Genomic DNA, 26389 nt, shown 5'->3' on the forward strand with positions numbered 1-26389 from the left:
CTGCTACAACACCCTCTCCCAAGGGGGTATCTGGGTGCTTCTGCTTGAATGCTTCCATTAATGGGGAGCTCATTTCCTCCCAAGGTAGCCTGTGTCCATCCTATCTTATCCACATCCACTTTCCCTACCTTCTCATATTCTTTTTTTGTTAAAAAAAAATCTGTCTCTATCTCTGTCTCTATCTCTGTCTGTATCTCTATCTCTCTCTCTCCCTTTCCTTCTCTCTTTTTTCCCTTCCATCCCTAGGGCTGATAGAGCCAATCAGTCCAAAGCTCCCCCACCTCCACTCCCAGGATCCCTCCCCAGCCACAGGCACCTGGACACTCAAACTGCTCCACCGAAGGGGGCTGGGGTGGCGGCTGGAAATTCTGGTACCACTCCCCGGATGAGGTGCTGGAGCTGTCATCAGCTGAGGGCCCTGCTGGAAACCCCAGAGTCAGTTACCCTCCGGCAGGAGACAGCTCACAAACTGCCAGAGGGCGAGGCCTTCATGGTTCAGGGAACCTGAGTCCCTTGCTTGACAAGTAAGGAGGTGAAGGCCCAGAGAAGGGAGGAGACTTGTCCGAGGTCACACAGCAAGTGGCTGCAGAGCTGGGACTAGAATCTGGAACCCAGCCTGCTCAAAGGTTTATGGGGCTTCCAGCTTAATGCCTCCCCCAGCCAGGCTGGCAGCAGGGTGAGGAGTTGGGAGAAGTATAAGAATTCTCCTAGGCCCAGCTTACTTGAAAGAGTTGTCTGGAAGCCAGCCAGCTCCAAGTTAGGAGGCTGCTCCAGGAGAGGACCCCTCTCTGAAGGAAACTCCTGGGGGGTCCACGGAGGTGGCTTGATGCTGGGACTGTTGCAGTAGTCCTCTCCAGAAGACGTGCTGGACCCACTGCTACTCCTTGGGTGGTGCTGAGGGCCCAGGGATGGAGGCTCTGCAATGCAGAGTCCAGGGGTTGGCAGGAGGGACATGGAGACATGGACCTCTTCAAGTCCTGGGCCAGGAGAGAGAGAATGGTGAGGACAGAAAAGCAATGCAGCAAAGGGGCTTTGAGTTAGACTTGAGAAAGAACTTACTGCCAATAGGAATGGTTAAAGTACCTGTTGGGGGAGGTTGCTTGTGGTGCTTCTCAAAGCGAGCTGAGCTACTAAGTCCATACACCACGCTGGCATTTAATCACCTCCCTCCATGCCCCTCCCAGCCTGACTCACCTTCCTCCAAGGGGGGCATCTGGAACCTGCTCTGCTGGACTTCCTGATCTGTGACCCGGTGCCGCTGGGAATCTACAAGCAGAGATGGCAAAGGGGAGGGGTGAAGGCTCAAAATCCCTGTTCCTGGAGCCTGTAGGAGGGGCTGGGGTTGGGGGGCTTGGACAACCCCAGGGGTATTTTGGAGGGGCCTGGCCTTTTCCATCAAATCCCAGCTCATGCTGGGCCAGACTCATGTTTCCCCTGAAACCAGCACAAGGACAGGCTGCAGCTGCCCCTCCCACTACGTGGGAAAATATTAAGAGTCTGGGTTCTTGCCTCATGTCCTGGCAGCTCCCCTTCAAGGAGCCTTCCCAGACCAGAAGACAGGTGATCTGGGATCTTGACATCACAAGGTTGGAGGCACCTTCAGTTTCAGAGTCAGAGAGACCTAGTGTCATAGGGTCTTCAGAATTTGAGTCTCTGGGGTCTTGAAGTCAATTCTTTCGAACTTTGGAGTGACTGATCTTTAGTGTCAATATCATAGTTTTGGACTTGGCATCTTTTGAATCTCACACTCGTAGACTCAGGATCTCAGATTCTAAGGACACCTCTCTCCTGTGGCTCCCAAATGCTGGTACATGGACCAGCTGAAATGGACTCATCTGTGGCTACCACCAGAGGCCCTGATTCAGCAGGTGGGGCAGAGACGAGTTCCCCAATATCCACTCTCCCCTCCTCCTGTCTGGATACATGACCGCCCGGGATAGAAGCTTCATTTCCCTGCCTCTCTTGTAGCGAGTGTGGTTAAGTTCTGGCCAGTGGAATGTGAGTGGCAGGGCCGTGGGCATCTCCAGGACCCCTTCTTCCCTTTCCCTTTTCCTTGGTTGGCACATGGACCTGGCGGTGAGTTATTCTGGGCCACGTGGACGAGGGTGACACCTTTGGGCTGGCAGAGCAGCCAGGAGGAAGGAGCCTGGGCCCCTGCCACCTTCTCAGGTCACTGTCATTCGGGGGTCTCTGTCACACACGGCCAAACTCTCACCCTAAGTTACAGAGCATCTGCAGGGTGGGGCTCAGGGATTGGAATTTCTGACCATCTTGTGGGCGATTTTCCAATGACTGTGGGATTCTCTGGTCTAGGCTGATGTCCCAGCAACCCCTGGGCCCTGCCTCCAGCACGGTCTTCCCTCTTCCTACCCCGTAGCAGGCAGGGAGAAGAGCAGGAAAGCTGGGTGAGGCGTGGGAGCTGGGAGAGAACAGCAGGGGTGGGGAGTGGTGGGGTGGGGGGGTTCCACAGGGCAGGAGGGGCGCAGGAGGGGCATGAGTGCATGAGAAACCATCAGCACTGCACCTCTTGCCTGCTCCTCCGGGTGACCCACCATTAGTGACTGTCAGGGTGGGCTTCTGGCTTAGGAGCCTGCACAGCCAGAGACCAACAGGGGCGGGAAGGAGGTGCAAGGGATGGAGCCATCTCTTAGAACCTTTGAGAACTTCGAGTAGGACCATCTCCAGGAGATCCAGTGGGTAACAAGAGGGGATTCTGCCCATGTCGTGGTGGGGTCACTGGGTGAGGGGCTCCTGAAGATCCCCCGGCCAGCTGGGCCTGCTCCCTGGGGTGGGGTGGGGGCAGGGGTCTCTTGGATCCCGGGCCCAGGCACTCACTGTAGAAGGTGGTCAGGGCCACGGGGGGCTGGGAGCTGAAGTCATAGTGCTCATAGTCCGAGTCCGAGCTGGAGTCTGGGTCCTTGGGGGGCAGGCCCTGGACCTGGATGGGCAACTTGGGAACTGGGGAGAGAACAGAACGGGAGGCATGGCAAAATGATGGGCTCAGAGGCACAGGGAGAAGTGGCAGGGGGTGTGGATGGTGGAGAAGGGAGGTAGAGCAGCAGGAGAGTGCCAGGGGAGCCCATCCCATGTAGCCAGGACTGTCTGGTTTGGATCTTCCACCCCCATTGCAATTATGGGGAACTAAATAACCTTTGTTTGCTTAACAAAGACTTACACGACATTCGCTATGCGCCAGGCACTATTCTAACACTGATGAATGTTGTCTCATTTAATCCTCATTAGAACTCTGTGAGTTCGGTCCAGCAGGACCCCCATTTTGCAGGTGGGGTAACTGAGGCACAGAGAATTAGCCACCTTGCCCAGAAAAGTGGGCAGTCTGGTCTTGACCTCTACACCAGGCTACTCAACAAGTAGCTGCTCTGTGCATGGTTTGTGCTGGATGCAGTGCTCATATTATCTTCTCAAATATACAGAGACTGTGTGCAAAGAGCGTTTCTAATATTTAGCTGAGCTTTGCATGGGTTTTCGTGTCCCTGAACTTCTTCACATAAAGGTGGCTTCATATATACATAATATGATATGACTAAATTTAGACTCATTTGCAAGACTTTCAAGAGGTATGAAGTCTTACAATTTTGTTTTTCACTCAGAAAAGATGATTAAAATTATGTTCCAGGAACATCTTGATAGCAGGGAGGTGAGGGGCTGACTGAGCCGGGGAGGCTGATCAAGCAGACAACTGAAAGAGGCTGTGATATCTCAAATCCACTAGCCAATTAGCAAAGCAGGGCCTTCCTCCCAGAACCAAGATCCGAAAGGCTGTTGGCTGATACTGGTCCAGAATAGAAAACCTCAAGCCCCAGGACAACTGAACTGGAAGGCCATCCGCCCACAGAGGCCCAGAGAGGGGATGTGACCTGCTCAAGGTCCCACAGCCACCAGTGGCCTGGTCTGGGTCTTATTTCCAGCTGGGGCAGTGCTTTGGCCTCAGCAGTCCTGAGCCTCCAGAAAGTACACCCTTCCTGTCCTCCCCTGCCCTCCCCACCCCCAGGACGGGTGACATCCTACCTTCTTTGGGGATGGTGATGGGGACCTCTTGATAGCTATTGACCCCTGCTGGGATGGTGGTGGGTAGGTGCTGTTGGTTCACCGTAATGGGGTAGGCTGAAGGAGGGGAGGCAGAGGGTCTACAAGTCGTTTTTGGCCCTCTCCCAGCCTAACTAGTTCTGTTCTCACCAACACCTCCCTCTTCACCCCAAACCCCACAAGTCCCTCCCTTGGGACCACTTGGATGGGGCCACCTCTGCCGGGCCTGCTGGGAAAATCCTCTCCATCAGGAGGTGTCACCTGGGGCGAGTGCTGGCTGGGCTCACAGGCCCCTGGGAGGTCCCACTGCAGGCCTGCTCCTTCCCAGCCCAGGCCCCCCTCGTGGCTCCCCGAACTCTGCACCTACCGTATTTCCCTTTAACTTTCAAGAGGGTGAAGGCCAAGGAAATGAGTGAGGCAAGGAGAAGAATTCCCAGAACAATACAGCAGATGAGAAGCATTAGCTCCTGAGATTCCTTGCCCTCCATTTTCACTGTCACAGAAGATTCTGGATAAAAGCAAGAAAGAAGAACAGGTTTAGATTTCTCCTTGCTCTTCTTGTCTCTCTATCCTCTTGGAGCAGAACCACTCTCCCTTTTGACTCTCCTCCCTTCCTTTTTTTCAAAATTTCCCATCTGTTTGTAGGTGCTTGGTATATAATAGGTACCAAATAAATGCGTATTGAATGAATGAGTGAGCGATTGAATGAATTCACTGCCTGAAACTTTCCCCTGGCCACCAGCCCACAGGGATTTCTCTCCACCTTAGACTCTTTGGTATTTAGTGCTGGTTCCATGGACAATTATTGAGCGCCTACTGTGTGCCAGGCACCAGGCCCTGAGGATACAAATATGACAACATCATCACAGGCCTTGAGGGGCCCTGTCTAGTGGACGGGCAGGGGTGCTGACAAGACAATCCACTCCAGTTTGGGCAGATCCTGCAGTGATGGTCAGCCCTTGGGGGCACAGAGCTGGACCAGGAGCCCCCAATTCTCCCTGGGGGAGGACAGAGGCTGCCTTTCCAGAGAAGGTGACTCTGAGCCACTCCTGGCAAGTGAGCACATCAGGAGAGCTGGGTCTCTTTTCCAGGACCAATTCTTCCTGCCTGCCACGGGCTCCGAGAGGGCAGGAGTGGGGTCCCTGATTGCAGCCCCTCAGCTCTGCAGCCCCTGCTCTCTCTGGTGTGTCTTCCTCCCTTCCCCTCCCTCTTGGCCCCACCCCTGCCAAAAAGAACCCAAAGCACAAAAATGGACAGAGGCTGCCGTGAGGGCATCTGGAGCTATGAGGTGCACCTCGTTGGACAAGGGATGGGAACCGTCTCCTGCCCGGTGGGTAAGGCCTGGGATGTGCAGACCACAGAGCTGGGTGAAGGGCAGTGCCGGCATCAGGAGAGGGGTGAGATCATCCTGACCCCCTGGGAGGGGTGCGGGAGGGCTGGGTAGTGTCTGCTTCCCCTGGGAGGTTACCCTCTCTCTGCTCTCATTTTCTCCCTTCCCCTCTCTGTCTGCAAAGGGGGCAGTTTGGGCCAGGGTAGGAATCTGGCAGCAGGAGGAGGTGGGTGTAAGGGAGAGGCTGGACTGAGGGATGACAGATGGGATGAGGGCCTAGAGGGGCAGGGGCCGAGGGAGGGGCTGACATTTGTGGGCTGGGGTATGGCCCTTGGAGGCTGGCTCTCTGTGCAGCTAGGAAGGTGCATGGCTCCTCACCCTGACTTCAGGACGAGCGGATTTCCTCTCTGGCCCTCATTTGTGGCCAGGGCCCCCACTGTGCTCTCCCCAAGCCCCTTTCTACCCTTCTCTGGCGAATGTCTGAGAGAGGGTGAGCGTTTCACCAGAAGGCAGGGGAAGAGTGCACAGCTCCATGAACCTGGGTGGTCCCAGTGGGGGAGAAGGAGGCTGGGGCTGTATGCCTGCACGAGCTCATCAGGACAATTACTGTTGTCCACCTAGAGCTTACAGCTGGTAAGAGGCAGAGCTGAGATTGGAACCCCAAGAGGCTGCCCCATTGCCAGCCAAACAGCACGCGGCCAGCCGGCAGTCCAGGACCCGGAGCCCAGAGCCTCGGCTGCACATTCCAGAGGCTGCCATCTCACCCTTTGAGCCGCAGCAACTTCCTCTGTGTAAGGGTTATAGTGACCCTCTGCCATCGGGCTGCTGGGAGGATTAACAGGTTGGGAAATGATGGCTATAAAGGGCTGGGCATGGTGCCCAGAACATTCTAAACATATTGGCTATTATCCTTGGCCCCCATCACCTGGCTGGGCCAGGATCACTCCCAGCCTGAGGAGGTATCAGACTGGGACTCGGAACAGCTCTGGCTCTCCCTCCAGCTCCCCTCCTCCCCAACAGGAGTTCACAGGAGAGCCGGGAGTGGACCCCCGTCCACAGAACATTAGGAAGTGGTGAGCTGTAGGGCTGCTGTGGGGAAGGGGGTGGGAGAAACGCAAGGCACTGGCAGAGCAGAGCCCCGGGGAGGCCAGGCCATCAGCTGGAGATGGGACACACACACACACACACACACACACACACACACACCAGCGGGCCCCTCCCAATCAGAGACATGCATGCACATGCATGCACACCCGCACACCCACAGGTATGCATACACACGCGTGCGTGCAAATACACACGTGTGCATGTGCCCACGCCCACACCTCTGAGAAGCTGTGCGCCCAACATCACTCACCTACAGTGACTGGCTGAAGGCTTGCAGGAACTTCAGGAGTGGACAGATTGTGCAAACGTCGGGAACCTATCAGAGAGCACAGCTCGTTCATTCTACTGTTTACTGAGCACCTACTGCATACCAGGCTTTGGGTTAGAGACTGAAAAATGACCTAGGACTGGGGGCTGAGTTCCCATCAGGGGCATGTGGCTAAGGAAACGGGCCTTTCCCACCCCGACAATGAGGAGGAGCTCAGGGATTAAATGCTGGGAAGGTCTTTGGTTAGAGGAAGGGGCTAATGAAAGAATTAGCCCTTCCATATGTATAACCTGCTACCAACTGCAAATCCCTCTCCCGCTCAGACATCTTTGCTTTTCGTGTCAGCCTCAGGAGGTGGGGAGCTATGCCAGTAACATAATCAGCATTCCCACTTGACCAGTACCAGATCAGGTGGTTCTTATCTGATCTCCCAGCAGCTCTGTGAGGTGCCTGGTATTAGCATCCACATCTTCCTGGAAGGCACGGGAAGGCCCAGAGCCACCCGCTGGTAAATGGCAGGGCTGTATTCATAACCAGATACCTGAACTCCATCGAGATGATAATACCAGGTTTTTTCAGTTCTCACCCTCTCTCTTTCCCACTTCTAATCACCTCTGACATCAGGATGAGGGTTATAACTGATGCCATGACCAGAGTTTATTTTTCCTTTCTTCATGGCACATCAAATAATGATGTGACATAATCACTGCCATCTTAGATTTGGTAAAATACAATAGAACCCATCTCCCACAGTAGGTCTGAGGCTCGGCTGAAATAAGATAAACCAGGTGCTTGTGATGCCTTGCAAGGATTTGCTGATGATAGCATTACTGTCCCCTAATATTATTTTACTATGAACGCCAGCCCTGGGACGGCAAGTTGGCTTCATCTCCCAAGCCCATCTCAGTCACCAGGGACCCCTGCTTCACATTAAGAATGCCTTAGTAGACGCTCGATTCACGATTCTGGGGCCGAGTTGAGGATCTGTGGGGAAGAGTGGCCCGATCAGTTAGCAATGGGTGCCTGGGCACTGCAAGGGCAGCGGTGATCCTTAACCCAGGATTTGCCATTCCTGGTCAAGTCCCAGCCATGGTCTTCAGGGCAGTGAAGTTTTTCGGGCAGAGATCCTGGTGGGAATCCTGATCTAAATCTGGGGGTGGGGAAGGGGGCATACCTGAGCAGAGGACTCTGGCTGCCCGAGACTGGCTGCAGAGGTTGGAGTTGTTGAACCGCCAGGAGCACTCGGAGAGGGTGGGCTCCCCTCCCGTGCACGAGTAGTACATCCTGCCCGACAGGGAGTGGGGCAGCCCCTTGGGCATTTCAGTCGGGGTCCCACAGCCCAAGGCCCGGCAGAGCACCTCGGCCTCCGGCTGGTACCACTCACTGTCACACACCGTGTTCCAGACCCCCTGGTAGTGGACCTCCACCTGCCCGTCGCAAGGGTCAGCGCCCCCCGTCAGACGCCAGGACTGGTGCTCTGCAGGGAGAGGCAGGGTGGGGGTGGGGAGGCAGAGTCAGGTCAGGATCTTTTGGGCCGAAACCCGCGGCAGCCCAGACCCATGGATGCTGTCACCCACTGCCATGGGACCCCAGAGCCTGTGCATCCTCCTTCCTGCATCTCCTCATCTGCCACATCTGCTCTGACCCTGCCGCGGTACCCTCGATCCCTGCTACTCAAAGTGTGGTCTAGGGAGTAGTAGCATCAGCATCACCTGAGGTCATGTTAGAGAAGCAGAATCTTAGTCCCACCCCAGATCTACTGAATCGGAATCTGTATTGTAACAAGACCCCCAGTGATTCCTGTGCATGTTAAAGAGAAGCACCGGGCTGGACTGCAAACTCATGGCCTCTTATTTGGACCATCGACAGCCTCCTCAGGGGCCTCCCTGCCTCCAGTCCCCCCTGGTGCTTGCTGCTGTGACCCTGTGACCAACTCCCACTGGACTCTTGTGTCACCACCTCCAGGAGGTGGACGGGCTTATCCCTTCTCTTCTGGATTGTCTGCGATGTCTAAGCTGGCCTTGGGCATTTGCCACTTTCTCCCCCGGATTATTCTCATCTGGGTCTCATCTCCCCTCCTCCACTGTGAACCCCACCCCCACCCCCAGGGCGGGGACCCTCTCTCCAGCACTAACTCCAGGCTGCACCCAGTAGATCCTCAGTAACTGTTGGTGGACGGCCGCGGCCCACTGACCTGAGCACACCACGCCCGCGTCCTCCTTGTGGCCGCAGTACTGGTTTCCGGGCAGCCCCGGGCAGTCCCACAGGTAGGCCTCGGTCCCGGAGCAGTTCACCGCGTCCCGGTGGACGGGCCCCTGGCCCGGGGCGAAGTGCAAGCCGGGCAGGGCCTGGACGGCCCAGCCGCAGAGCAACTGCCGGCACACCACGTGGGCGTCCTCCAGGCCCCACGCGTCGTCGCACACGGAGCCCCACTCGCCGCGCTCCAGCATCTCCACGCGGCCGGCGCACGGGCCGCCACCGTCCGCCAGCCGCAGCGCGCGGTTCTCTGGGGGTGGGGGTGGGGTACCAGGAGGGGAGGAGTTTGTGGATGGTGGGGCAGAGGGCGAGGTAAAGAAGGGGTGTGTGTGTGGGGGGGCGTTGGGACTGGGCAGGATAGTCGTGGTGAGGCTGTGGACCAGTGAGGACTGGGGATCTGATGGGCAGAGCTGGGGGACCAGTCAAGACTGGGGACCCGGGGGCGGGGCTGGATACCGGGTGGGCGGTAACCTGGTGGGCGGGACTAGGGCGAAGGGCGGAGCTAAGGCAGGTGGGAGGGATTGGAGAGGTGAGGGACCTCGTCAGGAGGAGGACCCTGGAGGGTAAAGCTGGGCACCCAGTAAGAGGGACTCGAGACCTGGTGGGCGGGGCCGGGAGCACAGGCGTGGGGCAGGGGAGCGACCTGGTTCCCAGGTAGGGGAAGGGGCGGTGGGTGAGACCAGTCAGTGGGGCTAGAGAACCGGTTTGGACTGGGGAGAAAGTGGGCAGATCTGGAGGTCAGATCTGGGAAAATGGAAGGTGCAATGCCGCGGTCCTCTGGGGTGGGGACCAGTTGTGGTTGTGTTTGGGGGTGGGAGGTGGGTTGGAGGTCCCCAGGGCGCGGTTTGGGTCCAGGGGCCAGGGATGGGGACAGGAGTGAGGGGCCGTGATTGAAGGTCTGGGGGGCGGCACAGACGGGGGCCCGGCGGCGGGCGCGCGGGGCAGCCGCTGGTACCTGCACAGGTGACCTGGGCCGGCCTCCCGTCGCTGCTGCACGCGTGGTCCACCACCTCGCAGAGGCTCCACTCCGCGCCGCTGCACCAGATTGCGGGCGCCGAGGTCCGCGTGGCGTTCGGGGCCCCGCTGTCGTTCCCCGCGACGGGCCAGGGCCACCATGGGGTGGACAAGGAGGGCTCGGCGGCTGCCTCCGCCCCTCCGCAGCCCAGGGCGCGGCACACGGCCTCGGCGGCGCGGTTGTCCCAGAGTGTCCCGCACGCGGGCTCCCAGGACGCCTGGAACCAGACCTCCACCGTCCCGCCGCAGCGGCTGCTCCCGTTCACCAGGCGGACCCCCAGCCGCTGCCCTGGAAGCGCCAGAGGCCGGCTGAGGCCTTTGAGGCGTCGACTCTGCCCAGCCCTGGGAGAGGGGGGTGCGCAGCTGCCCGGGGCCCTGCCGCTGACCCTCTGAGTGACCTTGCACAGTGCCCTCCCCATCTGTGGGTCTCAGCCTTTCCATCTGCAAACCGGGGCTGGGCTGACTCATCTCCCAGCCCCCTTTGATAGTTGACCCCCTCTGTTTCTCCTTAGAGTCAAGGAAAGGTGGGGTTCAGGAGTGACCCTAGAGGTTGGGTTGGGTTAGGCCTGGGGCAACAGAATCAGCAGTCCAGTTCCCAGAAACCCCTCTCTCCTGCCCCTGCCTCCAGCAGGCACCCTTGCATGAAAGAAGGGCGGAGTTCAGAGTTCAAGGGCCCTGGCACAGTGGGTGCCATGCTTCCCCTCCCAGGCCCCTCTGCAGCTCTGAATGGGTGCTGCCGTGGGAGCCGCTAAGGTGACGGGGGACCCTAGAGGATGGACTTGGGGGAGACAGCTGGGGTTGAAGGGCAGCTGCTTCTGCTCATGTCGGTTCTCCCTTCCCTGGAGCCCTGTCTTTGGGGACCACTTGCATCCCCAGAGCCTAGCACAGCCTTGCACAGAATGGGTCCTTATAAATATCTGTTGAGTCAATGAAGAGCACACCTGGCGGGACCCCACTATCCCCAAGGGTTCTCTAGCTTGTTCTAGACAAATTCCCTTAAAGTGCTTGCTGAATACCTTGCCCAGGTGACTGACATTTGATCAGCAGCCTCGGAAAGATGGTAATTCTAAGATCTCAAAAGGAAACTAATGGTGGAAGATCAGGCATTGTTGCCAGGAAGGAGACGTATTGTCTGAAGGAGGCCCCCCTGGCACCCAAAAGTCAATTTCCCTTTCCCATCACCCTTGGGGCAACCACCTACTTGATCTCAGGGAGCTGACCAGGGACCCCCAGAAAGATCATTTCCTCACCTGGCTCCAAGGGCTCGCTGTCTGCCCTGCTGGTGTTGAGCTGGCCAGATGGGGCTGGAGATGAGTGACCTGAAAGTAACCAGCAGTCGCCATGGTGGGTGAGTGAGCTCAGGCATGGGGGTGGGGTGGGGAGACAGAGTCAGCGTGGCAGGCAGGGGCATTTTCTGGAGCCCACATGGCTATGAGGGGTCCTGGGAAAGATGTAGACCTTGAATGCATTTGCCTCCTTTAGGGTGGGGGAAAATCCTCAAAACTTTGGCGTTACAGCATCCTCTGAATCTTCTAGTACAGTGGGAGGAATGATTGTAGATTTGGGGTCAAACCCACTTAACTTCCCTCAGCCAGGGTCCCAGTGTGTTGGTGATAACACTTAGGAAAGTACTATGAGGCCAAAATGACAGAATATCTGTAAAACACCCAATATACAGAGGAAGTTAAACAATGATAGCTGTTATTAGGATAAACAATTTCATTTGGAGATTTGTTTGAGCATTTCCCATCAGACTTTAGAATAATCCTCGCATTGCAGGTTGGGAACCCTTGGATTGCCAAGTGCTTCCAAACACTGAGAAACCATCATTTGGTGAGGGCTTTAATGTGCCAGATCTTTGCCTATTTTATTCTGTTTGTCTTCAACAACACAATAAGGTAGGCGTTTGCATTTCCATTTTACAGATGAGGAAACAGAGGTCCTAAGAATAGGAATCGACTGCCCATGCCAGATAGCATCCGTCTGTTGCTCCAGAGCCACTGTCTGCTCTGCCCCAGGAAGCCTGAGGCCACCCAGCTAGCCAGTGAAGGGCCAGTATTTAAACCGTTTTCAAAGAATCGGCTCCACCCTGGGCCAGGACGCAAAAGCACCAAGGCAGGCTGTGGCAGGGCCCGCTGTGCTCCCAAATTGGCTCCTCTAGATTTCCGGCCTCTGTGGTTAGGTTGGGGCCACTGAAATCCAGGCAGAAGGACGTGTCCACCACTGGGCCATGGCCCTTAAGGGCTAGTGAGCTCCTCCATCTCTTTCTTCCCTGTTGTCGAGATGTTAGAGGCCATGTATTCCAGATGCAACAGCCACAAGATGGAGCCGGATGTTGACCTAGTTTATATTTTTGTGTGAGCAACAAGTAAACCTTTACTGTGTCAAGCCTGACAAGTAGGGGTGTACTTGTTACCACAGCCTGGCCTGGCCTGACTAACACAGAGGCTGAAGACTTAGGCACGGCTGCTGTACGTTCTCATAGCCTCACCTGGGGAGACTCCATGGGCAGACTCAGTCCTCCTGCAAGCATCACCCAGGCAGAAAGCTGTTGGGGCCGTTTGTTGCCCATCCTCACTCACTCCCGCTTGGCTGCCCAGCCTGACCCCCGAGGGGAAAACGACAGAACCCAGAGCCCACACTCCACGGCCAATGTCATATTCAGAGCAAGAACTCAGACGCCCACGAGGTAGAGTTTCAGAATCCCAGTTCCCACAGCAACCGGCCAGGCCCCACTGCAGTTTTCACTACCTCTGCATGCCCCGGGGAAAGACTAGGATGCTGACTGCAGTAGATATGTGTGTGAGTGCATAAGTGTGACTGTGTGTATGTACGTGGCTGTGACCATCTGTGTGTATGTGTGTGGGTGTGATTATGTGTGTGCATGGCTGTGTGTAAGTGTGTCTGTGTGTGTGACTGTGTGTGTGGGGGGTGACTGAGAGGGGCTGTTCTAGGTGAATTCTGTATCACTGAGTCTGGATCAGTTCTGCATCGATGCTTATCCCTCTAATCTTGGAACCACCTTCTTATGCATAGAGACTCACATTCACTTTTAAAGAGCTGCTGGGCTTGCTCAACCTTGCATCCCCCAGGGTGCCCCCACAGGATCTGTGACTGAATGAATGAATGAATGAAAGAGTGAGCAGGAGCTGCCATCCCCAAGAACAGCTCTCACCAAGGCAGTTTATTGATAGCAGAGGTCCTCGAGAGCTTTGCTTCCTCTGCCACTGGCATTTACACCTCCCCTCTCCCAGGAAGAGAGCCAGGTGGTCTGTGCTGCAGGGACAAAGGCAGAAGTGCCCTCCCACCATCCTTCCACCCAGGCCTCAGGAGTTGGAGGGGCGGGTGGGTGCAGAATGTGTCTCCCCAGACGTGGCTGTCACTGGCCACTGCCGCACCTGGGCTCCACCCTGGTCTCTAAATTTTTTGCTGCAATAAGTTCATTTGAAAAGGAAACTTTACCCTTTTCTGTGAACTTGCTTTGCAGCATTCTGATGCCTGAGCATAACGGTGTCTGTTGCAGAGTCAGAAACGTGGTGAATGTCCACCCGTGGGGGACGGTGGAATAAACTGTGATCCATCCAAGAACGAAACAGACCCACACTAGTTGGAGGGATTTCCATGCTGTGTTGAGTGAGGAAAGCAAGATGCAGAGGAGAGTACATAGTATGGCATGACTTTTGTAAAACAATGGCCAAAAGTGTTCCAAAACCCACCCTCCTATGAACTGTTGGTATGATTATATGAAGATGGAAAAAGATATGGAACACACACCAGATTATTAAAACTGGTAAATTAAGGAGTGGCCTTCAGGGGAAGGGGAAGGACAGAGCAGTGACAGCTTCATGGGGTGCACAGAACAGAAAAGGGGGTAGGAGGAAGCAAGCAACTGAAGAAAAAGATTAAAAGGCTGTGCTTTAAAAAGTCAGGTGTGCATTTGTGTAACAATGTAGTTTACAAGGGGTGACAGTGTGATTGTGAAAGCCTTGTGGGTCACACTCCTTTTATCCAGTGTATGGATAGGTGAGTAGAAAAATGGGGACAAAAATTAAATAAAAAATAGGGTGGTGGTGGGGGGGATGATTTGGGTTTTCTTTTTTACTTTTATTTTTTATTCTTATTTTTACTTTTTCTGGTATAACGAAAATGTTCAAAAAAAATAGATTGGGGTGATGAGTGCACAACTATTTGATGGTACTGTGAACAGTTGATTGTATAGCATGGATGACTGTATGGTATGTGACTGTATCTCAATAAAACTGAATTTAAAAGAAAGTCAGGTGTGGCATGACTCCATTTATGTAAAATTAGGTACTCGTGCAGTGGTGCAAAAAATAAGAAACTATGAAAACACAACTTTTTGTATTGTTTGCCTAACAGAAGGTAACTGTAAAAATAAGCCTACTTAAGCCAACTTGAAAGGTGAAATCACTGCCCTCCCCCCTACGTGGGATCAGACACCCAGGGGAGTGAATCTCCCTGGCAACGTGGAATATGACTCCCGGGGAGGAATGTAGACCCGGCATCGTGGGACGGAGAACATCTTCTTGACCAAAAGGGGGATGTGAAAGGAAATGAAATAAGCTTCAGTGGCAGAGAGATTCCAAAACGAGCCGAAAGGTCACTCTGGTGGGCACTCTTACGCACACTTTAGACAACCCTTTTTAGGTTCTAAAGAATTGGGGTAGCTGGTGGTGGATACCTGAAACTATCAAACTACAACCCAGAACCCATGAATCTCGAAGACAGATGTATAAAAATGTAGCTTATGAGGGGTGATAATGGGATTGGGAAAGCCATAAGGACCACACTCCACTTTGTCTAGTTTATGGATGGATGAGTAGAAAAATAGGGGAAGGAAACAAACAGACAAAGGTACCCAGTGTTCTTTTTTACTTCAATTGCTCTTTTTCACTCTAATTATTATTCTTGTTATTTTTGTGTGTGTGCTAATGAAGGTGTCAGGGATTGATTTAGGTGATGAATGTACAACTATGTAATGGTACTGTAAACAATTGAAAGTACGATTTGTTTTGTATGACTGCGTGGTTTGTGAATATATCTCAATAAAATGATTAAAAAAAAAAAAGCCTACTAAAAATAAAGCCCTGTTAGCGATGTTAAAAGACACATCATCTCCTTGATAGGATCAGAAGGAATGCTAATTGAAAAGAAAATAATTAGTTTACTTTTCTCACCATGTGATTCAGTGTTATTTAATGCTAAGTTCATTTATCACCTGAAATTAAATCGTGTGCCCCTAAAACTCATCTTGAGTTGTACCCCACGTTCTGGAAATTAATGGACCAAGAAGGGGAAGGAAGGGAGGGGAGTGGATTCCGAGGTGGGGAGAGGGCTGGGAAGAGGCGGTGGGAGTGTGAGGCTGGGAGAGAGCCACCTCCAGCCCAGGCAGGACGCAGGTGTTTCAGGCCACCCCACCCCAGAGGGGCAGGTGCTCCGATAGGGTAGCCTGAGACTCCCAGGGAAGATGCAGCCAAGAAGACTGGGTGGGACTGAAAAAGAAGAGCCCTGAAGGGCCTCCTTGCACAGAGCCTGAGCAAATGGGAAGAGGCCCTTTTCGTCTGTCACCCAAGGTTTCTGGAAGTTGGGGGACTTGGGGAGGGAGGAGGCAGTGAGGGAAGGGGAGGTGTTTTCCCAGCTGAGGCCCCGGCTGGCCAGTCTGGTGTCCGAGCAAGCACCGTGAGGAAATGCTGAGGCCCTTCACTGGGGGTGAGGGGAGGGCACTTCCCAGGACTCCCACCCTGGGTGCACCCAGTGCAGGCATCTGGGAAACCCCAGCGACTCCTGAGGGCATCTGCTGCCCCTTGGCTCCATCAGATGAGCAGAGTAAACCACAGGTGCATAATAAATACTTAATAGTGGAAGACGGATGAAGAGATACTGGCTGGGGGGAATACAGGGCAGACAGAGGAGGGAGAGCAATAAAAACAAGGGCTGGGACTCAGAAAGAGTTGGCCTGGGAAATGTCACACGTCTTAGGGGCCAAGGGCATATTTTGAAAACATCAATGGAAAGCATATGTCAACAGTCTTAAAAACAACAACCCCCGCCCCCCCCCCCAAAAAAAAATCAAAAAAAAAAAAAAAAAAAGAAAGAAAAAAACAACTAAGGCTTTTGATCCAGTAATTCCATTTCTGGGAGCCTGCCCTAGAGAAATGATCCAGAAGACCATACGATACACAGATTAGAGACAAGCTCTGGTGTTGGGTGAGCTAGGTTCCTTTTTCCAGGGTAGCCTCCTTCTCTTTGTGTGATTCCAGCAAATTGTTTAACCTGTCAAGCCTCAGGCACCCCGTCTGTAAAAAGGGGCTCATAAGTGCCCATTTTGCAGGCTAGTCACAGAGGGTTAAATGAGGTGACATATGCCATGGCCACAGGGGAGTGCCCTGGGGGCTGCACTGTTACAGGAAACAGCAACACCAACAACAACCAAGCAAAAAGCTGGAGGCAGCTAGCTGAAATGTCCATAAATGATTGGAGGGATGGTGAGGAAAACGCAGTAGGAGACCTTGTTTTACATGAACTCAATACATGTGGATTTAGGCATGCACTGATGGCAATCGAAAAAAATAAAGTCAGAGAGAGAATTAAAATTAAAAAAAATTATTTCTATGATTAATTTTGTTTACTTATTGTTACTAGGCTGTTTATTTGCCTTATTTATTTAAAAATGTGTGATAGGAAGGTTTGCATCAGAAATACTTATTAAATAATGGGGTTCGCTATTAGGCGTGGTTTTCAACTTACACCAAGGGCCTCGGAACGTATCGGTCATAATACAATGAGGTTCTACTGTGAGGCATATTAAAAATATTTACAAAGAGTTTTTAAAGACATGGGGAAATACTTCTGATATATTAAGGACAGACACGGATTAGGCTCACCACCCCCTCCACTGCCTGGTTTTGAACGTCTGCAGACCTTCTGGGACCCCCCTGCCACCATTATTAAATCCTCTCGTTGCACCCTGGGCTTTTTCTTCATGGCCCCAGCCACAACATAATTACATAGTTGTTTGGGTCATGAGTTGTTTAGACTCAGCATGTTACGGCCAAGGACTGTTTCTGTTTTGTTCACCCCCATAAGCCTAGCACCTGGCACAGTGCCGGGCCAGAAGAAATGCTGAAAGTATAAAAATAAACGAATTTCAATCTCTTCTACAGAAAAGCACTCATAGGAAAAATGAAAACACATGAAGGAAACACACCCTGATAGTGAGTTTTGTTGTTTTCTCTCTGCTTTTTCTTATTCCAAATTTTCCAAATTTTCTACCAAAAAAAAAAAAAAGTTAAAATTAAAGGTCTCCAAATAAATAAGCGGGACTTTTTCCTGGAGGGCCACGAGGCTAGCTCGCAGTTCTGCACAGTCAGTTTTCATAGCAACTGCCCATTCTGCTCACCAGGGTCTGTGGGGAGGGCCTGTGCAGGTGGTGTGGCTGTGTCAGCCCAAAGCCACCCCTGCTCCTGGGGAAGAAATGAAGAGCGCCGGTGGCTGCTGGGTCAAGGATGTTTCTTCTCCTGAACATGTCAGCACTGTTGGGGGCCCAGCGAAGGGGTCACTGGGCCAAGCATTAGGAGATGGGGGTCCCAGTTAACTTCCATCATTAACTTGCTGTGTGACCTTGGGTGAATCCTTCACCCTCTCTGGACTTTTTTTTCAGTTGCAAAACAGATTGGAGTTGACGGACTTTCTGAACACTTCTAGCCTATAATCCTACATAATAATAAATAAGATATGTAACGAAAGACAGCATCTGTTATGTATTGAATGCTTACTGTATGCAAACAGCCCCATGGGTGATAGCTGTCATCAGTGTGCTCACAGGACATTGTTTGTGTTTGAATCCTCACAGTGACCCTATGCATAGATGCCGTCATCCAGAAAACTGTGGCACAGAGAGGTTAAGTAATGCATCCAGGGTCACCCAGCTGGTCAGTAATAAAGACGAGATTTGAACCTGGTAGCCCTGCTCTAGAAGCCACCCTTTTTTTTTTTAAACTTTATTTATCAAAAAATTAAAACAAACAAACAACAACAAAAAAACCCCACCACATTTCAAACACAACAAGGAAAAGGATTAAGAAAAACAACCTAAAATAACTACTTTGCTTCCAACATGTTCCTACCACACCCCAAGAAAATTAATAAACCCTATCCAAGCAAAGGAATAAGAAAAACAAATAATCTAAAATAACTACACTGTAGAAGCCACCCTTTTAACCATGACAGTGCACTGCTTCCCACATCCTATCAATGTAGATGCGAAATTTGTCCTACATCCTCATCTACTGTTATAAGGTAGACTCACATATACAAGAAAATCTCATACGCATAAATGCAGCAGAGGAGTATAAATCCTGAGAACTTAGGGATGGGTTTGACCATCTTAGAAGGAACATCGTGGAGAGCAGTGCCATGCACAACGGTAGCCACTGGCCATGCGAGGCCACCGAGCCCCTGAAATGTGGGTTCATGAGAATGAGGAACTTCTCATTCTCATTCATTCTCAGAAAAAGGAATTTCTCCTTTTATTTAATTCTGTTCCTTTCTATTTCAATTTAAAAACTGATACTCAATTCAGCTGTTGCAAAACTTTTCAGAATGTTGGAACAGCTTAGATATGTGAATCTGCTTTTTCAATTGTACATTTTATGACATTGGAATACAGATCAAGTGTTTCCAATGAAACGGTGTCCAAAGTGAGGTGTGCAAAGTACAAGCTGTATTTCAAAGACTTATTAAGAAAAAAAAGAATGTAACATATATCCTTAATAATTTTTTTATATAGATAGCATGTTGAAATAACATTTTGGGCCAAATAAATATTGGTGAATTACCTTCATTTATCTAATTTTACTTTTTAAAGTGTGGCCATTAGAAAATTTAATGTTATAACGTGGCTTGCATCATACTTCTATGAGACAACACTTTTTTTTAGAGGGGAAAGACTATCGGTCTTACATCTAAAGGCTTGGGCTCCAGGCCTGGCTCTGTCCCTTATTAACTGTGTGACCTTGGGTCAGTCACTTAGCCAGGCTGAGCCTTACCTTTGGGGGTTAAGAAGGTATCTTGCAGAAGATTGTTTGTGAGCAAGTGTTTTGTAAAGTATTGAGACCATGTGAAAGGGGTGGTTGTTACTGGCCAAGCCAACGTTCTTGCTGAATTGATGACAAATCTGAGGCCCCAGGAAGTGGAGCCCAAGGCACACCGAGTCAGACTCCCAATGCAGTGCTCTCTCCAGCTAGTCCAGCCGCTGCTGTGGTGCACTGATGGGCAGGGGAGTGCTGTGCCCCTCTCCAGGATGGGCTCTGGAGCTGCAGTGAACTGGGGCCTTAGGGGGGATTCCTAGAGACAACTGGAATCTTGTTTATTCAGCAACGATGCGTTCTGAGTAACAAGGTAGGGCCCGTGAATCCTGGCTGGCCTCCCCTGGGCCCCCAGGACCTGGCTCAGGCCCCAGATATTCAAAAGGAGCAGCTCTGGTTCAGAGAGCTGTCCCTGCTGTCCCTGGGTTTCAGTGCGTGTGCAGTTGGACTGGTGTTTCCTGTTAGCAGGTGGACACTGGGGGCAGCCAAATGGTTGTCTGGTGTTCCCCTTCCAAACTGGCAGCGATGCAAACGGTTACTGTGATGGTTGGGCTCATATGTCACCTTGGCCAGGTGATGGTGCCCAGGTGTCTGGTCAAGCAAGCACTGGCCTGTTACTGCAAGGGCATTTTGTGGACTTAAAACCTCAATAAGTTGATTGTATCTGTGGCTGATTATATCTGCAATCAACTAAGGAGAGTGTCTTTGGTAATGAGAGATGTTTAAGCCAATCAGTTGAAAGCTTTAAAAGGAGAAGTGATGACTTCAGCAGGCAAAAGAGAGAACTCTCCTCTCTACTCCAGCCAGCCAGCCTCTCCTGGGAAATTCATCAAAACCTTCATCGGAGTGCCAGCTTGCAGCCTGCCCTACAGAGTTTGGATTTGTGCATCCCCACAGTTGCGTGAGACACTTCTACAAAATCTCATGATAGTTACAGATATCTCCTGTCGGTTCTGTTTCCCTAGACCCTGACTGATACAGTTACCTATCTGGGGAGGCCCAGGTCTGAAATTCAGGGAGCTGAGGAAAGGGGGCTCTGATGCTCCTCATTGCTCTGAGGGTGGGAAGGGGGGGGCCCCACCCTTTAAGCACCACCACAAGCCTCCTGGCACAGCTCAGTAAAGGCAGCTGACATAGATCCAGCACTTTTTATACCCCAAGCCCGTTTTTGATGCTTTCAACGAACCAATCCATTTAATTCTTACAGCAAGCCCACAAGGTAGGGAAACGAGGCACAGAGCAGTTTAGTAATTTACCCAAGATTACGGAGCCAGAAAATGACAGGGATGAGATTTGAACCCTGCCTGTCTGGTTCCAGAGCTCACGCTGAACTGCTCCACTGCTCGTGGTCTGAATCCGGCACCCGGCTCTCTGCTCTGGTGGCCCATCAAGGGTGAGAGGCGGGGGTGCCGCACCTGGGTGGTCTCCCCAGCTCCTTCCAACTCTGCAAAGCTCGCCCAACCCCAAACTTAGAAATGGGAACGCTTCCGCCAATGGTGACGCAACTCAACACGAAAGCCCCGGTGACTGATTTCCAAAACGGTCCTTGACTATAAAGGTCAGAAATGAGGAGAACTTCTTTCCCAGGTTGGCTTTTGTCCCACTGCCCTCACAACAGGGAAAAGGTGAAGTCCCACAGTTGAGCCACGAGCTGTCCCACACCCCTTCCCCACGGGCTCTCGCACAAAGCCTCGAGGCTTTTGCTCCAAGACTGTCTGAAACCCCCTGGGTTTGTTTCTCCAGCCAGGGGACAGACAGGCCAATGGGAAAAGGACTAAGGTTAATGTTTTTATTTTAAAAATCCCCTTAATGCTGTCAATGGTGAGCAATCCATAAAACAACTGGAAAGAAGGAAAGAAAAAAATCCCCAAACCTTCCCATTTTACCTAGGAGGGACTTGGGGACAGAGAAAACTCAATGCACTAGACTTACAAAAGAAGGTAGGTGGAAGGCCTTCAAGTCCCAGCCTCAAAGGACTTTAGTCACTCGGGTCAGAGAAATTCAGCCGTTTTTGCTATTTTTTTGTCACCATGTCACACAACAGAGGATGTTACCTGCATGACAATCCTCCGTGCATACCCTGATTTTAATCCCCTCTCCCCCAGCTAAATCCAAGAGGAAGTAAAGGGCAACAATTTATAAGCTCAACTGTAAAGAAGTTTAAAGATACAATCGATGAAACACGGCAGGCTTTGGGGTATGTTTAATTTTGGGAACTCCCTCTCTTTCTCCCTTGCTTGAGAAAGTGAGGGTACATGAGCGACATTCTCGTGACAGCTGAGAAATGAGCCTCTTGCCAGCCTGAACTCAATTCCATTAACATTTGCAGAACTCGCCCCACGTGCTGGGAAGTGGAGCAGTATCAGGGAGATAAGCGTAAACGGGGATGATAAAAGTAGAGGGTCCACAACCTTCCCAGGTACCAGTTCATCTGCTGAACAACTTCTACTGTCAGGAAATTCCTTTCTGCTGGTTTAGAACAGGGACTTTGGGGACAGGCCCCTCTCTGTGGTCACTAGCTGTGTGATCTGCGGAAAGTCGCGTAGCCCTGCTAGATTTTGGATTTACCCTGACCCTGGGTATACTACGCGGGCCACATAGGATTGTTTTTTGAGGGGTGAATGGAGAATGTGTGTAAAATGCTTAAGATTTGGTGAGTGGCAGCTGTTGCTATCACTGTTCCCCATCCTGAGATTTCTTTCTCCTTGTTCTTGGCCAGTCCCGAGGGGGATCTCGGAGAGCAGCTGGCCATCAACTCTAACAGTCCATCCTAGGAAGGAAATGAACCCATCAGCCCTCCTCTCTGCAAAGGAACAGGCCAGTTCCCCAAAGGCTCCATTCTGTCCTCCTCTCTCCCTGTTTTCCTTAAGAATCTTATCAAAGCAGCCTCATGTGTGCACTGGGTGACTCTGGGCTGCTACCCGCCAGTGGTTCTGCAAACACTGTCACCCAGTGATCCTAAAGTTAAAAGTGCACGGCGGTTGCTATGGTGACAGGAGTGTCTGTGAAAGAAGAGGATCCTGTGGCCCTGGCCCCAAGGCTTGCTCAAGCTTCCCTACTGGACTCTACCTTCTTTGCAGCTACTGGATGGTAAGATGAGACGCGACCAAGCACAGAGGGTGATGAGCTGCTCCACTGAAAAACCCCTGGATAAGACGAAGGACTTGGCTCCAAGAGAGTCCAGCAGACCAGACCAGACACTAACCCCCAGAGGCCCCCCACTCCTGATCTCCCAAGAGAATTCCAACCGTTGAGTGAAGGAGAAGGAGTTCCCAGTCCCTCCTCTAGAATTCCAATTCAGCAGCCTTGGGGTGGGTGTGGGTGGGGGGGCTTTGAATTGGGGAGGTCTTGGGCGTCGGGGAAGAGCACTGGATTGGAATCAGACCTGCTGGGGTTTGAAACTCAGGCTCCTCCTTATTGTGGAGGAACTTGGACAAACCACCTCATATGCCAACCTGCCTCCCTCACCTCACAGGTGAGGAGGGTCACAAGGAAATCCCAGGGCTTGGCACCCAACAAGTGCCTAAGAAGTTCTTGTCGAATCAGTGGGTGCAAATGTGTGTATGTGACAGCTGTGTGTGTGTGTGTGCGTGTGTGCATGCGTGCACACACACACACACACACACACACACACACACATATATATATACATATATATATATTAGGCAGGAAAAGCAGATTACCAAACAAAATACACAGGATGCTTATATCCTTGGAAATATAGTGCATCGAGAATGGTCAACTATACCTCATAAAGTTGAAGCTACTCATACCTTGACATCCCAAATTACGCTCTACATATATATCTTAGAGAAGAGTCTCTGGTATGTGCCCACTGAGACATGTATGGGGTTCTTCACTGTAGCATTGTTTGTAATAGGAGAAAATTAAAAATAATCTACTCACTGGTAGGTTATGATTAAAGAGACTGTGTTATATTCATAGGATGGATTATTTAGTCAAAAGAATGAACTAGATCTATGTCTACCCACTGGACAGAGCTCGAAAACATAATGTATTGAGTGAGAAAAGTAACTTATATAATAATATGTTCAGTATGATCCCATGTGTATAAAACATAGTACATGTACCAGTGCCATCTATTGCTCATGGATTAATTTTTATGTACCAAAAGTTTAAAAAACATGGAAGAGAAGGATATAGACACCAAACTCTGAAGAGTGAGTGTCTCTGGGGAGGGAAGGATAAGGAAATATTTCAATAGTTATCTATATGCTTTCCTTTCTTTTAAAATAGAACTGAGCAGATATGGCAAAAATGTTAACATTTCTTAAATCTGGGTAGTGGGGGGGGGGGTACCTGGAAGTTTGCTAAAATAGTCAAAGTATATTTCTGTGTATTTGCAATATTTCTCTCTAAAATAATTTCTCAAAGATTCTATAGCAGGGTTGTAACAACAGTTATCTTTGAAGGAAGGACTACCAGTAATTTTTTTTCTCCTTTGCTTTGATTTTCTATATTTTCTAAATTATGTAACATTTTGACTGTATAGCATTTTAGTGATAAAAATAAAAGCAAAGTTTTTTTTTAAAAAAGTAGAAAAAAATCTTGTAAATTGCCCCATCATATGGATGCCATCTGACAATGATTCCCCAGTAAGAAAGCTTGGGGGTTGAGGGAGGGTTGAAGTTTTAAAAACTTTAACTTCTTGACAGTGCTCTGAGGTAGGTACTATTTTTATCCCACTTTCCAGATGATTGAGGAGGTTGAAGAGGTCAAGGAACTTTCTGGAACAACAGCGTTTGTAAGAGGCGAAGCAGGGATTTGAACAGAGAGAGGGGGACTCCTGGGCTCCCTTAATTACTGCCTGATAACCACCTCGGGGTGCACAGTAAATGCTCAACAAATCCTAATCACCAGCAGGTCTTAGGAGGCCTCTAAGACTGGCCTCTTCTCCGGGGGCATTTCCGGAGCTGAGCCTGTGGCTGGGCGGGAGCCTCGGGCCTGGGCCGGGAGATACCTGGTGTCCAGTGAGCTGGAGGAACCCAGGGGAGAGAGAGGCCCCCTCTGCCAGGGGTAAGGGTGGCGAGCGAGTCCAGAAAGTCACCGTAGGGGAGGTGACCTTCGGGCCTGGCTGTGCAGGTCAAGGGTCATTTCACTGGGCAGACCCACATTCACCGAGGACGGCCCCCTCGAGGTGCTCTTTATGGGCCTCACCATCTAAGACCCTCATGACAGCTCCGGGAGGAGGTGTTGTCATGAAACCCATTTTACTGACAAAGAAATCAAGGCCCAGAGAAATCAAATGGCCAGCCTGAGGTCACGCAGCTAGGAGGCGGCGGCTCCAGAATGCAAATCCAAGTTTGTTCCCCAGATTCTCTCTCCTAGCTCATCAGGCAGCCTCAGCAAGCAGGAGGAAGCAGAGGGGAATTCTGGGCAGGGGGCCTGGCCCGAGCACAGGCCTGGAGGCAGGCCAGGGGCTGGTGTGTGGAGCTCCAGAATGAGGTTCCTCAGAGTGCAGCCCCAAATGGCAGGGCTGGGCTCCTGTCTGCTTCCGGGGAGAGGAGGGCAGAGGCTTGAATCCTGCTCAGGATTCCCCTGGGCCTGCCCCCACCCACCGGCTCTCAGGAGGGGCCCTGGCTTGCAGTCTTCAAGAGCTGCTTAGACAGCAGTTTCTGGGTGAATGAAGCTTGAGTGTGGGCAAGGAATGAAAATCCACCCCCAGGGGTGCGGCTGAGACCTCTCTGGGGAGGTCTAGAGCCCCCTGCTTTGTTGAAAAGGACCCCCGTGATGTCAGACACCCAATGGCTGCCACAAGTCCTTGCATCCCTCCTGGGGAAGAGAACAGAGTCCTGCCCCCACACAGGAGGGAGATTAGGGCTGGGAGCATGGTGTTCAGCCTGACACTCCAGGGCCATCTTGTGTCGTTAACAGCTGGGGGCTGTGGCCACTTGGATCCGTGTGGCTCGGGGGTCCAAGAGGACCCCAGGGTTCAAATTCAGGGAAATAGATTCGGGTTCTCTGGAAGGAAGCAACATCTGAATGCCCACCGTTGGCTGCCTGCCTTATAGACATGGCATTCGCTCTCTTACTCTTCTCCACAAGGTCCTAGCAGGTCTCAGCTTTCCAGATGAAACCCGGAAATGACTTGCCCAAGGTCACAGTCATGAACAGGTGGAGTCGGGGTTCCACTTGGGGTCCAAGTCAGAGCCCACACTCCTGACCATCATGGCCTACTGTTGTCCCATACACCCCTCCACAAGGGCCATCTGGGATGCTTTGGGGGAGCTCAAAGTCCTTTCCACATTCCTGTATATCTTAACCATCAGTCAAGAAGTTTCCATTACTTCATCCTTCATTCATTCCTTACTCTTGGCCAGGCTCCGTGCCCCCTGCCCTGATGGAGAAAACGCAAGTATACTTGCAGCCAACTATAATTAGGTGTAAGTGCTATCCTGGGGGTCGGGACAGAGTGCTCTGGGGGAAATAGAAATGGGGGGGAGTAACTTTAACTCCACAGAGCAAGGGACAATTGTGAAGGGTCTTAGAGAATGAGTAGGAGTTCTCCAGGAAGAGGAAGTGGCAGAGAGGAAAAGACACCCAGTCCTTTGACAAACAACCTTCCCAGCCCCCACTCTGCCTCACCCTCCGGATCTTGGCTGCTGACTTTGTTTTCGAACTCCAGAGTCCCGGGGAGCAGAGAAACTGGCTCCCATGGGTTTGGGGCAACACAATAGAGTAGAAAGCACATGAGCTTTGCAGTCAGCCTGATGTGGGTTTGAAACCCCTCCTTTCCTCTTAATTCCAGTGCCTGGATTACTTGGCCTCTCTGAGCCTCCGTGACTTTATCAGTATATAATTAGCGGTATTAATACCAACCTCCTGGGGCTGTTGGGAATTTGAAGGAGAAGATGGATACCAGCTGTCAATAGCCATTCTTGTAACAGTCAAGCACAATCCCTTTTTGCAATTCTGAGGCCCTAGATGCCTCCCAATTATAAGTGCTTTCAGAACTGCTGGTGGCGAGACCTGACCTGAATTGATAAGAGGCTGGCTATAGTCTTAATTTATTCTACATGGTGTGAAAAATGATACGTTTTGCTGATGACAGTGTGCCGACAGGCCCTCCTGAGATGTGTCAATGATACATGATATTGCTTTTCTAAAATCCCAAACATTCTCAATTCTGAATGGCACCCGGCCCCAGAGACAGCTGGTTAGGAGTGGACCTGAAGTAGCTTCTTGCCGTTTCTCCAGGAGTAGCTGTGAGGCTCAATTCTCAATTCAAATTTAAGGCCA

General features: G+C 51.6%; 1 protein-coding gene across 7 annotated transcripts in view; it reads right to left on the bottom strand.

The window, feature by feature from the left end:
* The window catches only part of CD6 (CD6 molecule), a 43542-nt gene that overhangs the window by 1279 nt on the left and 15874 nt on the right, over positions 1-26389 (bottom strand). Inside the window, exons 2-12 of one of the 7 annotated variants that reach the window (XM_037840448.1) lie at positions 11273-11341; positions 9964-10311; positions 8947-9258; positions 7927-8229; positions 6735-6800; positions 4415-4555; positions 4030-4125; positions 2836-2958; positions 1195-1266; positions 723-917; positions 317-421 (exon numbers count right to left, since the gene is read on the bottom strand). In XM_037840448.1, coding sequence (XP_037696376.1) covers positions 317-421; positions 723-917; positions 1195-1266; positions 2836-2958; positions 4030-4125; positions 4415-4555; positions 6735-6800; positions 7927-8229; positions 8947-9258; positions 9964-10311; positions 11273-11341 — 1830 coding nt within the window. Of the gene's footprint in view, positions 1-316; positions 422-722; positions 978-1194; positions 1267-2835; positions 2959-4029; positions 4126-4414; positions 4556-6734; positions 6801-7926; positions 8230-8946; positions 9259-9963; positions 10312-11272; positions 11342-26389 lie in introns of all 7 variants that reach the window. The other 6 variants (XM_037840447.1, XM_037840446.1, XM_037840450.1 and 3 more) reach the window with 6 other exon arrangements.

The sequence above is a fragment of the Choloepus didactylus genome, chromosome 6 (genome assembly GCF_015220235.1).
Source record: "Choloepus didactylus isolate mChoDid1 chromosome 6, mChoDid1.pri, whole genome shotgun sequence".
Lineage (NCBI taxonomy): Eukaryota > Metazoa > Chordata > Mammalia > Pilosa > Megalonychidae > Choloepus > Choloepus didactylus.